The sequence below is a fragment of the Numenius arquata genome, chromosome 2 (assembly GCF_964106895.1).
Source record: "Numenius arquata chromosome 2, bNumArq3.hap1.1, whole genome shotgun sequence".
In the NCBI taxonomy this organism is placed as follows: domain Eukaryota; kingdom Metazoa; phylum Chordata; class Aves; order Charadriiformes; family Scolopacidae; genus Numenius; species Numenius arquata.
In genome coordinates this window covers 95443892-95456018 of record NC_133577.1, presented here as the reverse complement: position 1 = coordinate 95456018, position 12127 = coordinate 95443892, and the positions used below count along the sequence as shown (strand labels likewise).

General features: G+C 40.5%; 1 protein-coding gene across 3 annotated transcripts in view; it reads left to right on the top strand.

Annotated features, from left to right (window-relative positions):
* TBC1D30 (TBC1 domain family member 30) overlaps window positions 1-10023 on the top strand; it is a 51972-nt gene extending 41949 nt beyond the window's left edge. For 2 of the 3 annotated variants that reach the window (XM_074168472.1, XM_074168470.1), the window contains 4 exons: window positions 5162-5274; window positions 5442-5581; window positions 7477-7683; window positions 9242-10023. In XM_074168472.1, the coding sequence (XP_074024573.1) occupies window positions 5162-5274; window positions 5442-5581; window positions 7477-7683; window positions 9242-10023 (1242 nt within the window). The remainder of the gene's footprint in view (window positions 1-5161; window positions 5275-5441; window positions 5582-7476; window positions 7684-9241) is intronic. The other variant, XM_074168471.1, reaches the window with a different exon arrangement.
* The last annotated feature ends 2104 nt before the right edge of the window (window positions 10024-12127 follow it).

Sequence of the window (12127 nt, the reverse complement as noted above, 5' to 3'; positions counted from 1 at the left end):
AGTCACTATGGGAGACAAGAGTTTATCAAGTGAGAAGGGAAAAACATCCTTCATCATTTTTAAAAAAATAGCTATGAACAGTCATCAGTGAACTATAAACAAAGACATTTGTAGATAATTGCAGTCCCTGAGTTCTTACAGCATACGTCATTTTATGAGAACAAAGATCCACATTGTTCTGGGAAAGGAAAGAGACTTTAGTATAACAGATGTAACTGTATTGATTTGCACTTACAGTGTTTTTTCTGATATCCTCGAGGTGTTGGCTACTTAGATGTTTTATAAAGACTTCATGCTATGGCTCTGGAACTTTGCTTTTGATGAGTTAGAGTATGGTGCGATTAAAGGGATGCAAATACAGAGCACAGAATTCATCTGACATTTTTTACCTGACTTAGGGGAAGGAAAAAGTCAGTTTCAGTGTATGAAGTTGGATGAGTTTATTAGAGGAGTTAGCAGGTGACTTCTGTTACCTATTATTGGAAGGAAAACTTCTTGACTGTCTGTGATAATACACTTCCATTGTCTGATGAAGTAAAGGATCACTTTCAGATTTTTGGCTTTTGCTGTTGTTTTGTTCAATGAGGGAGGTGAGCACTGTGGCTTTGTTTTGCTTCAAACGTGGAAATGCAGGTGGTACTCACATGCTTTTAAAATAGGTGTTAAGGTTTCTCACAAGGCAGTTCAGATATTGAGGATGCATGAGGAAGGTGGCCCATGCTGACACCTTCTCAAATTCATTGTGTGCCGGTTCCTGGTCTCAGGTGCAGTACAAAATCAAGATGTGGCATTTGTGACAAAGAGTAATGTTGGGAAAGCTGAAGTGAGCTTTAGTGACTCAATGTGGATTTCTTTCTTTGCTGTTGTGTCTAATAGAAGATAAGGCATAGGTACCTCACTGGTTCGAGGGATGTAAGGATCTTTTTGAGTTTTTAACTGTTGCAATTAAAAGTATACTAAATTATCAGTCTTTTCGTGCTTCAGCAAAAAAGAAGGACTTGGTGCTTCATAGTGTACGTGTATATTTTGTGGCACTGACAGGAGTGTTGAGGTAGATGGGATAGCATTGCCAGTGATATGGAGAATGTGGCAGGTTTAAGTTTTCTGCACAGAGAAGCAGTGTGTCTGTTTTTAAGATAGCATTCCTCAGGTCAAAGGCAGGCACTGGCAGCATAGCCATTTCCACCTGAGGTGTTCACTCCAGGCTCTCTGTATTGTAAGTGGAGAGAATTAGGCACTACAAGTGTTTACCATTAGGGGATATGAATGCCACCATGTGCCCGCCTGCTGCATTTGAACAATTTTCTCTGTGCTGGAGAAGAAAATGAAGATATATGACCATTGTGTTAATGAAAGGACCTAGGCTGCTTGAAGACACTGGTTTTTAAATTGCTTTAGGCTTTTTCAAAGGAGTCAGCCAGAGAAGAATGTTTAGACTGCTTTGTTTCCAAAATGTTCGTTCTTCCTCTCCCACCCCCAAATCGAAAGCAGACCAGTGAATTTACATCTAATACTTTTTGTAAGTAGGCTCAAGGATTAGTATCCTACTGCAGGAAAGGATTAATATCCTGCTCTGCTTTCCCTGCACATTTCAGTAAAGGTTGCTGGTGGCCACCATTTCACTTTTCTTTAGATTTGTGTGATGCTTACATTTGCATCTGAGCTACCTGCACAGGCTCACTTGAGCCAGTGAAGAGTAACAAGCCTTTCTCTGCCACTAGAATACAAATTGTGCTCTAAAAGGCCTGTTTCCTTTGGGAGTTGGAAGAGGGAGATAATGGCTTCAGGGGCAAGTGTTGACTGAACAGATGTCTAAAGTAGATCAGAGGACTCTTGTCCTCATTCTTTCTACCAACACGTAGAGTTGGTGCAAGTTTTATCATTAAAAACGCCTGCCTGCAGACAGTACACATACCTAGGACTGAGGGCGTAAAGCTTTTGCAGCTTTGTCCCTTGCATGGCAAGAGTTCTTATGATGAGGAGAGCATGGAGGGATTGGAGGAGCAAGCAAGCCTACAGCTTCCTCCTTTTCCAGATTGAACAGTTTAGGTAAGTAAAGGGTAAGTGCTGTGCACATCAGATGCTAGACCCAGTATGTATTCGGGACTAGAAGTAAAACAAATACGGTATTTGGTAATGTCATTTTATTGGCCTATTAGTAACCTTTGGTTCTAACATGGAGACAGAAGGCTGTATGCCAGGTATCTGCAGATATTCTAAGCAGTGCGTGCTAGACAGAGTACACACTTGGGTGCCTTCTCCGAAAGCGAGCGTTTTTATGAGCAGCTAAACTAATTCTGTTTGCATGCCTAGAAACATCCCAGCATAGAGGAGGTGAGAAGCGAAAAAGAAAAGGAGAGGCATCCCTGTGTGTTTACTGTGGTGGAGGGGAACAGGGATTAATCCCTCTGCAGTACCCTAGCATTTTAGATTATCTCCTGTAGACAGTTACCCTGGTTTGATGGTGTTCACTGTTAACTTTCTACTTCAGTAGCACTTTGTCTGTTTTCTTATGGGTTTGGTTTTGCTTTTTGTTTTGTTGTCTTAGTGAAAGTGAAGAGAGGAGCCTTAAACCAGTGTGGGGCGGCTCTTAAGATAAGTGTGTTTGAGCTGTCTGCAAAGGCAAAACTGCTTACCCTCTTTTAGAAGCCACAGCCCAAAACCTTCTGTATGGTATGCTGCTGAGGGCGTAGGTTGCTTTGCATTTTTAGGGTAAGACAGAGGATTGACAAATGCTACTGATTTGAGGTGAAAAGAGAGGTTTTTTGCTTATGGCCATAAATAAGATGATAATAAGGTCAGCTGCATCATGCTTTATATGTGTAGGTTATTTCCCTCTGGCACAGTTTCACCAGAATTAACCAAATGGCACCCAAGGCCGTGTACAAACTAGGAACAGGATGCTCTGACTCCAAAGCATTGCTGTGAGGAGATCACGGGTGTTGATTGACAACATTTTTTTAATTTCCAGTGGCACTTGCATCAGCATAAAATTTGTTTGTGGATCTCGTAGCCAGGTGGCAAGTGAGGCCTCCAGTTATAACTGATAACAAGTAATTAAGTTAAAAATGTGTATGCTGAATGAAAGGAGTTGCACAGGGTCTGGAAGGGACACAGACTGGAGACAGGCAAAAGCTAAAAGCATAATCTAAAACAGTAGGTGCAAGGAGTAAATGGAGGGCTCAGAGTCGACTGTTTCACTTAAAGGGTAACTAGCATATGGAAAAAGTTACCTGAAAAGGCTGTTGACATAAAGAGTAGAAATAAATTCCAGACACACCTGCTTCTCTGTGAAGGGAGAGAGTTGAGACATATGGGGGGGGAGGGGAAATCCAGGAAAGTGTGGTGGAGATCAAACAAACAGGCAGACATGTTGGGCCAGAGGTGGGTCTTTCTCCAGATCATAAAATTCCTTCGTCTGGTAGACTGCCGGGATATCACTGTTCAGGCCCTAGAGAATATTTGTCTTTCACAGTAGCATTGCAGTTTCATGGAGTGGCAAAGCTTCGATTCGTGCTCTGGGTTTTGGTAGGCGTTCTCCTTGCCTTAGAGCCTGTGCATGGCTTGAACTGTGAAAGCGTTTTCATGGAGAAACCTGTTGAGCTGCATTATTGCCCCGTGCCTGATCCAGCCAGGAGTGTCCTTCCTGCTCCTCATGGCTTAAATCGTTGCTGTTGGTGAAAATTTTTTTTTTACCTTCTGTCAGGAAAGGTCTAATACTGAATTCATGTTTGTGATATTCCTTAGTGTATTTAGCACAGACAAGGCACAGTTCAAGAATGGATTATGTAGAAATTGTTCAAAATTCCCTTTCATCTTATTTGAGGCAGTTTGCCTTCAGAGGAAAATGTCACTGACTTAATAGCACAGGGGAAAAAAAAAAAGTGAAGATTTCCTGTCATAGCTATGAGAAATTCTTTCATTGCTGTCTTTTGGAAGACATTTAATTTTCAAGATGGGGGAAAAGCTATAATATTTCAGAGAAACTATGAGAAATTATATATGGCTATTTTTTTCTTTTTACTCTGACATTGAGACTCCCAATGAATTGTGCGTCCGTTGTTTGAAAGTCCTGAATAGTTGTGAGTGTACAAAAGAGGGGGGGGGGGAATAAAGGTGACTAAAATATGTAGGAATAAATCAGCAGTGGTATTACAATGAAAGTCCTGAATAGTTGTGAGTGTACAAAAGGGGGGGGGGGAATAAAGGTGACTAAAATATGTAGGAATAAATCAGCAGTGGTATTACAATGAATATGATGTGTCTTTATGCCAGGTTGGCTGGTGACACACATTCTGTTATTACAAAAAGACCTACAGCAAAAATAATGCTGAAAGCAAAAGCATTTGCAACTATTTATCTTCTTTAACTCTGAGTATTGAAGTAAATAAAAGGTATTAGAGGCTTTTATGGCCTTGTTTAAAGTTCTAGAGACTATGTACTGAGTTCAGAGAACTGCAGAGAGGTTTCTTTGTTCACCATAGAACAAATGTCTTTTTAAAAAACCCCAACCACTACTACACTCCCCCCCCCCCCCCGACTCCCAAAAAAAATAAAATCCCCCTACAAAACAACAATCAAACCCAGAAATCAAGAAGAGAAAAGTTAGCTGCATAATGTTGGGTCCTTCCTCTTTGGCCGTATCTTTTGTGTTGAAGTGATTTCCTTCACACAAGCTCTTGGGGCTGCTCAGGTGAAGTAATGGATCTGTTAACTGTCCACATCAAGTGAGGATTTGCTCCTTCCTGTCTATGGTAGTGTCAATACCTTGTTGAATACTTGAGCAGAAACATAGGTCTTCTGATGCATTCACGTAAGTGAAATCATAATTGGAGGAGGATGATTTCTGGTTTGCTGGCAAGGAGAGGATTGAAAATGATTATTAAATAAGTACAGGAGTTGAAAATGACCCTACATTTCGTGTTATCTGTTCCATTTTTTTTTTTCTCTAAACGATGTATTTTTCTAGTGAGTCAGTCTTTATTTTTCTTACAGGAAATACTGAATCATAAAACTAGACCATTTCCATTTTCTTACAGCACATGCAAACGTGCAGCCTTTAATCCTGCAAGACTGTGAAAGTCTGTTCATGGAAAAATCTTTTGTAGCGCTGTTAAAGCAAAAATTTTAAAAAATGCATTTTTTTTTGTTCCCCCCCTAGACTGTTTATACCATGGCTCAGTTTCCCTTCCCACAGCTGGCAGAATTAAGGGAGAAATACACGTACAACATTACTCCTTTCCCTGCAGCAGTTAAATCAACTTCAATTTCAGGGTAAGTTTGAAATGCACTGCGTATGGCATATAGGGTTTATCCTACACAGATAGTGAAAAGGCAAGTGCCATCCTCCCTTGTATGCTCCTAAAGAACATAAAGATGTTTGGTAATGATCATATTTAAGAATGTCTCTTTCTTGTTTCTCTTATGTTTTCATTTGACAGAAGGCTAGGCAGAACCAGAGACAGTGATGAGGAGAATGACCTAGATGATGAAGACTCAATTGCCAATGCAATTGGCTGTCTTGGACCATTAAGTGGGTTTTTGGCACCAGAGCTCCAAAAATACCAAAAACAGATGAAAGGTAAAAATGCTTTTGTTCATTTTGGAAAACATAGTTAAATCTGCATGACCTTGAAGAAATTGTCTGTATCTTCCTCTGTGAAAGCCCCTATGAAAACTGTGTTTTATACTCATGTAGAGGTTACAGCAGGTACTAAATTACTTGCTCTGTAGTCCATGACGATGTCTTCAAAGTCAAGTTTGAAGGCTGCATGTATACAGTAAATGACAGTGTGGGTTAAGGATTTAGCTACAGTGATGGTTAAAAAATCAACCCCATAGTGTTACCCATCCACTAAAAAAGCAGCACACGTTTGGAAAGGAAGTCCACCCTAAATCCATACAAGAAAGCTGTTACATAGTCATCATTTTCTGGAGAGTGTACATGAAGTAAATAATCTTGACCTTTAGTAGCATATGCATGGCTAATGCTGGAATCTGTCATTTTCACCACCCTTTTGGCCAAACCTTCAGACTGTTACATGTTTTGGATATGTTCATATTTTTATAAAATGGGGTGTGGTTTAGGGTGTTCTGTCAAAATGTCACTATTTTTCAAATCCCTCCACTTTGTAATAAATTTTCTGGCAGAATTGTATGTTCACCTGTGCAAGTTCTACAAGCAGAACAAAGTTCTGATCTGTACAAGAAAAGCGGATCATTTGTTAATTTGCAGCAGCCTTTACGAAATGGTACTGGATCAGCAGTGATTTTAGGATATCTCGGGAGCAGCTGTAGTTATTTATCCCCAACCCACCCACACCTTCTTCACAAAAAAGCCCAAACTGATGTAGCAGTCGCCATTACCTGATTACACATCATCGTTCCTGTGGCTTGGTTTTGCTGAGACCTATAAGCTGCAATTTTCCTCTTGATTGCTGTGGTGTTTTGGTTTTTCCCTTCCTGAGGGACTGTAAGCCTCTACCTGCTGCTTCAAGCTGGCGCTCAGTCAGAACATCAAACTGCTGCTGCAAACTAAGCCAAAGACAAACAAACATCCCTTGCAAAAGAGTTATCCCCTTGACCCTGGAGTGCCAGTTTGGTGGTATATCAGAAGCAGCTGTGAAAATAAATTGCCCCACTGCTGGTTGCTCTGCAGCTGTTGATCCGAGATGCTTTCAAGTTTCCTGGTCCTCAGCTGCTCTGTGCCTGTCCCTTTTGTTGCTACTAGCAGCTTTCTCCCTGTGGTGCTGTAACTGTTTTCTTGGTGCTTCTTGCTGGTATCACTAGGTTGGTTGTTTAATCTCACACCTGCTTGACTGTAATGTATTTTATAACTTGTGTTGTTAGCTTCCTCTTTGACCAGCTGAGTGTCTTTAATAATTAGTCTCTGAATTATGTTAGTGATGGCTTGATGTACTTTTGGGTAATTGAAGAACTGTGGTTATAACTTTGTATTGCTCTGTTAACTGACTTTGGTACTCTTTAAACTCCCCTCAAACCCTTGCCATTCTTAACCAGTAGTTCTAGAAATGTGTTACTTATTATAGTTATTGCAGCTTTGTTAGATGTGCATATTATAATAAATTTTTAATTAAAGACTACAGTTAAATAAGACAATAGGAATTGGACACAGACTTCCCTTGTAGATCATAGAATCATAGAATGGTTAGAGTTGGAAGGGACCTTAAAGATCATCGAGTTCCAACCCCCCTGCCATGGGCAGGGACACCTCCACTAGAGCAGGTTGCTCAAAGCCCCATCCAGCCTGGCCTTGAACACTTCCAGGGATGGGGCATCCACAACTTCCCTGGGCAACCTGTTCCAGTGCTTCACCACCCTCACAGTAAAGAATTTCCTCCTAATATCTAATCTAAATCTCCCCTCTTCCATTTTAAAACCATTACACCTTGTCCTGCAGAACTCTTGAGTATGCCAATTTATTCCTCATTTCCACTTTATTCCCACTCTGTGCAGATCAGAATGAAGAACAAAGTCTGGGTTCCAGTAACATTGCAGAATTAAGCCCAGGAGCAATAGACTCTTGCCGAAGCGAGTATCACGCTGCTTTTAACAGCATGATGATGGAGCGTATGACCACTGATATTAATGCATTGAAAAAGCAATATTCCAGGATAAAGAAGAAGCAGCAACAGCAGGTTCACCATGTCTATATCAGAGCAGGTAACATATCAAAACATGCTTCATTTACTGATTTATTACAAGCTGACATCCTCATAGGAGACAAGGCATATAACTTTCTTTCACATTTAACCAAATAGACAAAACAAGAGAGACTGATGGGATATATAACACATTAATAATAAAACATTTACAGACAGATTGTAAATGAGAAGGTGATGTTTTTTCTTCTTTTGTCAGGATCTGAAGATGACGACCCTGGGATTTATTTAGGTCCCAGGGACCAGCTGAACAATGGTATTTAAAAACGTCTTTGCTGTCTGGGTGCATTGTGTTGATCTCCCTGATTAAAAACTTTAAATCTTTGGCATTCTTGGAGTTGACATGCTGATGCACTGGAAAAAGGGAAACAAGGAGATGAGTACGCTTCAGACCAAGTGTCAGACAGATTCTTAGCTGGTCCATATTATCCTTAACTCCTCAGAGTTCATCTGGGCATGGCAAATTATGCAGCTGAAGAACTAGCTTAGATGTTCCGTTATGGCTGACAGTTCATGTAGCCATAACAATACTGCTGTGAGGACTGAGCCGGATATCAGTCCATTAATTCACAATCTGTGTTGCGGAGTCTATTTCCCCAATTGGCAAACTCAGCAATGTGGGGTTTAGCATGAACAGCACAGCTGAAGGTTTCAGTGGGTGTTCAACCTGAACACAGCCCACCCGGCTCGTTCCTTCCCACTTAGATACCATCTCTCTAAGTCAGCATTGAACCATGGAGATGGGTCACCGTGGAGAATTTTTATTCCTCTTCTAGGCTGTCTAAACTTACCCTAGCAGGAGCATTTGTATACATACAGCTGTAATTTTTCGTTAACATTAACATGATTTGTAAAGAATTTTTTTTTAAATATTGGAAAAGTATTTGCTTTGAACAAAGGCTGTAGCCAGCAGAAACAGTGCAAGCAGTAAAATGTTGATTCCCAACGATTGCCAACCCCCACCCCCAAACACAAACCTTTCTAATCTTACTAATCATGGTGTGGGGCTGGGATTGTGGTTTAATCAAACTGTCATCTAATTACCTAGTTCTGATCTACTGCTCTGGTTTAAGAGGACCAAATAGAAAAGAGCTGGTGCGGTTTATCCATTAGAAATACAATGGAGAGGCTTATTTGACTGACCTCGTATAGGAAATGAATTGGCTTTAACAGAAGAGAAATGAAGGAGACAAGAAAGTTTGACATTAATATTGACTTCTGATCTATCAGTTACAGTTCAGTCCCCAAAAATGGGAAGTTATTTTTTTATGATTTATTTTCATGGTATTCCTGCCTCAGGACTTACCTATAGGTAAGAAGCAGGGAGGGAGGACAGCAAATCTTTACGATAGAAGTTACAGCTTTTTGTTCAACTCCCAGATGTAAGAGAAATTCAGCAATTTTTTTTTATTTTATTTTTTTTTTCCTAAATAACAGTCAGTCCTACAAACCTTTGCTGTACCTCAAGAAAGGCATCAAATTTGGTGGTGGATCCTTAGAACTTTAATTTGTTTTGTTCTTTAACAACACTTTGCTTCTTTTAAATGCTTTTTTTCCAGACAAAGGGCCAGTTACCAGCCTCCTCCCTTCTCAGGTAAACCATTCCCCGGTGATAAACCACCTGCTTTTAGGAAAGAAGATGAAACTGAATAACAAGTCTCTCAAAAATGCTGTTATTCACATCCCAAGTCATGCTACAGGGAAGATGTCTCCCATTCCTCAAGAAGATCTTAAAACAAAACTGAACTCCCCATGGCGCACTCACATACGAGTTCATCGGAAGAATATTGCAAGGGCCAAAGGCCAGCTGGGCTACGGGGACACCATAGGGCTAATAGATGAGCAGAGCGAGAGCTGTAAGACAAATAGTCCCGGTGCAAAGGAGGAGAATTCCAAACATTCTGACTTTGGAGAAAGAGAAGGAGGTGGTTTGGATGACAGGACTACTCGGAAAGCGGACCGGCGGTCATCTGAGTCATTCTCTACGGACAGCAGTACAACCATGGCAGCGGTTCAGCTAAAGCTGGAAGCGCTGGAACTCACCTCAGATAACAAAACCGATACGGAGTTGGCATCCCATCACTCCGGCCAACCACGTTTATCGGAGTCCTCCAGCTCATCCAGCGACAGTGGGAACAGAGCTAAATCTCCCCAGCCAGCCAACCCAAAGCCGCAAGTCTTCAATCCTTTTCCCAGCGTCAAGCCTCTTCGCAAGTCAGCCACAGCCAGGAATTTGGGGCTGTATGGCCCCACGGAAAGAACGCCAACTGTCCACTTCCCACAGATGAGCAGAAGTTTCAGTAAGTCTGCCAGTGGCAACAGCGGGACCAGGAAACGATGATGGTGAAGTTACTTGGCGCTTTCTTTCTATTTCTGACAACAACAAAACAATTTGTATTGCTGCTTTTTTTTTTTTTTAAATAATAATGTGTGCGTGTGTATGTGTGTCCCAAAGGGTTTCTATTCTTTAAGTAAGTAATGGGGACAAAAGTGGTTATCAGATGTATAAATATGTGTCTTTGAAAATTGTGCTCCTGTGTTGTTATGGGATAGATTAGCGAAGATGCACTCTGGCACCCTATTGTCGATTCTGATGGTTCTGTGGTAAAATAAACATTGATTTGCAGTGTGAAGCATAGCGTTTCTTTAAATCTAACTCAGACATAAAATCACCGTCTGCCTTTAACCCCTCAGCCCCCCGCGGCTGCCTCCTGTCTCTTTCAAAGCTTGAAGGACAAGTTGTCTGGTGCGACAGACAGGTGTAACAGCTTTTATGACTGTTGTGCAGCCACCCCGTTAGACCTCACCATCACGCTCTGTGAGTAGCCGGAGAAGCCATGACTAACAGAAGCACAAGCAGCCCCAGCAATCAAAAATACCCCTTGGTGTCCGACATTACCACTTGCCTACCAGGCCATCTGCCTTCAGACGTTCTTCAGCAGCATTTTGTGCTTCTCTTCCCACAGCGGTCCCCTCCTGATATTGTTTCTAATATAAATGTAATCAGCAAGCATGAGGGTAGCAGGCATAAGTCCATCCACAACACCGGTTTGCTCCTTTTCTGTTTACATATGTACATACATACATCTCTATTACTTACTGCTGGAGAGTGGCCGCACTGCAAAATTAGGAATTAGGTACAACTATATTCATGTAGTTGTATGAATATTATGGCATATCTTGGCTTCAGTGGATTTAAAAGCTATTATCTTGTAATTAAATCGTATTTTCCAGCTTAGCAGTAGGTAAAATATATGAATGTTCCAAAGTAGTTTAGGGTTTTAAATTCTATATATAGAGTGATTAGGTACTTAGAGTGCCACTTATCATTAAAAGCCAGCACATCAGCCACTGTGTGAGTGGGATGGACCATGGGACTGCCATGGGGCTTCCATGGCTTGGTTCTGGTTTGGTGGCAAAGAGCAATGGCAAAACAATAAGCTGAGTATTTACTTCCAAATCAAAAAACAAAGCTGGTGAATACCATAAGAAAAGTACTTTAAGTACTTTTTTTTTTTTTTTTTTTCCCTCTATACATTAAACAGGCAGGCAGAGAAGCTAAATGTGAACAATTAGATTTCAGGGTTGCAAAATCAAGCACTCCAAAAAATTCAGGTTGCTTTTAAAAATATTACATCTCTGCTGAACTGTATGTGTTGACTGTGATTCATTACCTTATTGCTTCCAGGTTTCCCATGACATGAAAGTGCCATTATTTTAAAGTGAAGTAAAAGCAGTAATGATGTATCAGCCCCATTGTATGTAATATCTTACTTCCTCTTTTAAAATTCTGTGTTAAATTTGCAAATTAATATATCATTGTCTATTTATTAGTGTATCCCATAACCTATGGGATGTTGTATCAGTTTTACCGTATACCATAACTTACAAGCTGTACAATATACCCTGTTTATTGTTGTGGGGACAGTTTTATTTTGTTGTTGTTTTATAGGAGTGTATGCATATACAATAATATATAAGTATGAACACTATAAATATAAAACAGATGTAGATCAGGCCCTGCCCCTGCCTTATTTTCAGGTTATAGTAGTATTGTCACTAATGATTATTTATAGTGCTATGTAAATTTAAAATAATGTAGAATTTAGTCACTGATCATGGACTATACGAGAATTGTTTCTGCCTTGATTTAGAAGAAATGGACTTCTCAAAATTTTACTGTGAATCATTCTCCCCAATTTTCCTTAGCTCCAGTGTATCAGGCGGCTGTACTGAACCACAAATACTGAAAAATAAAAGGACTGTCATTCTGCAGAAACGACTAAAACCTCTCAAGTATGTGCATGAATTTCCAACGTGTTAAGATGGGATTAAGCAATGGAAAATCAGCAAACTTTGCGCAGGTCTGGGGAAAGAAATGCCAATAAAATACTAATTCTGGTGATGCAGACTGACTCTATAATTGACGAGCGTGCTCTGAGGGA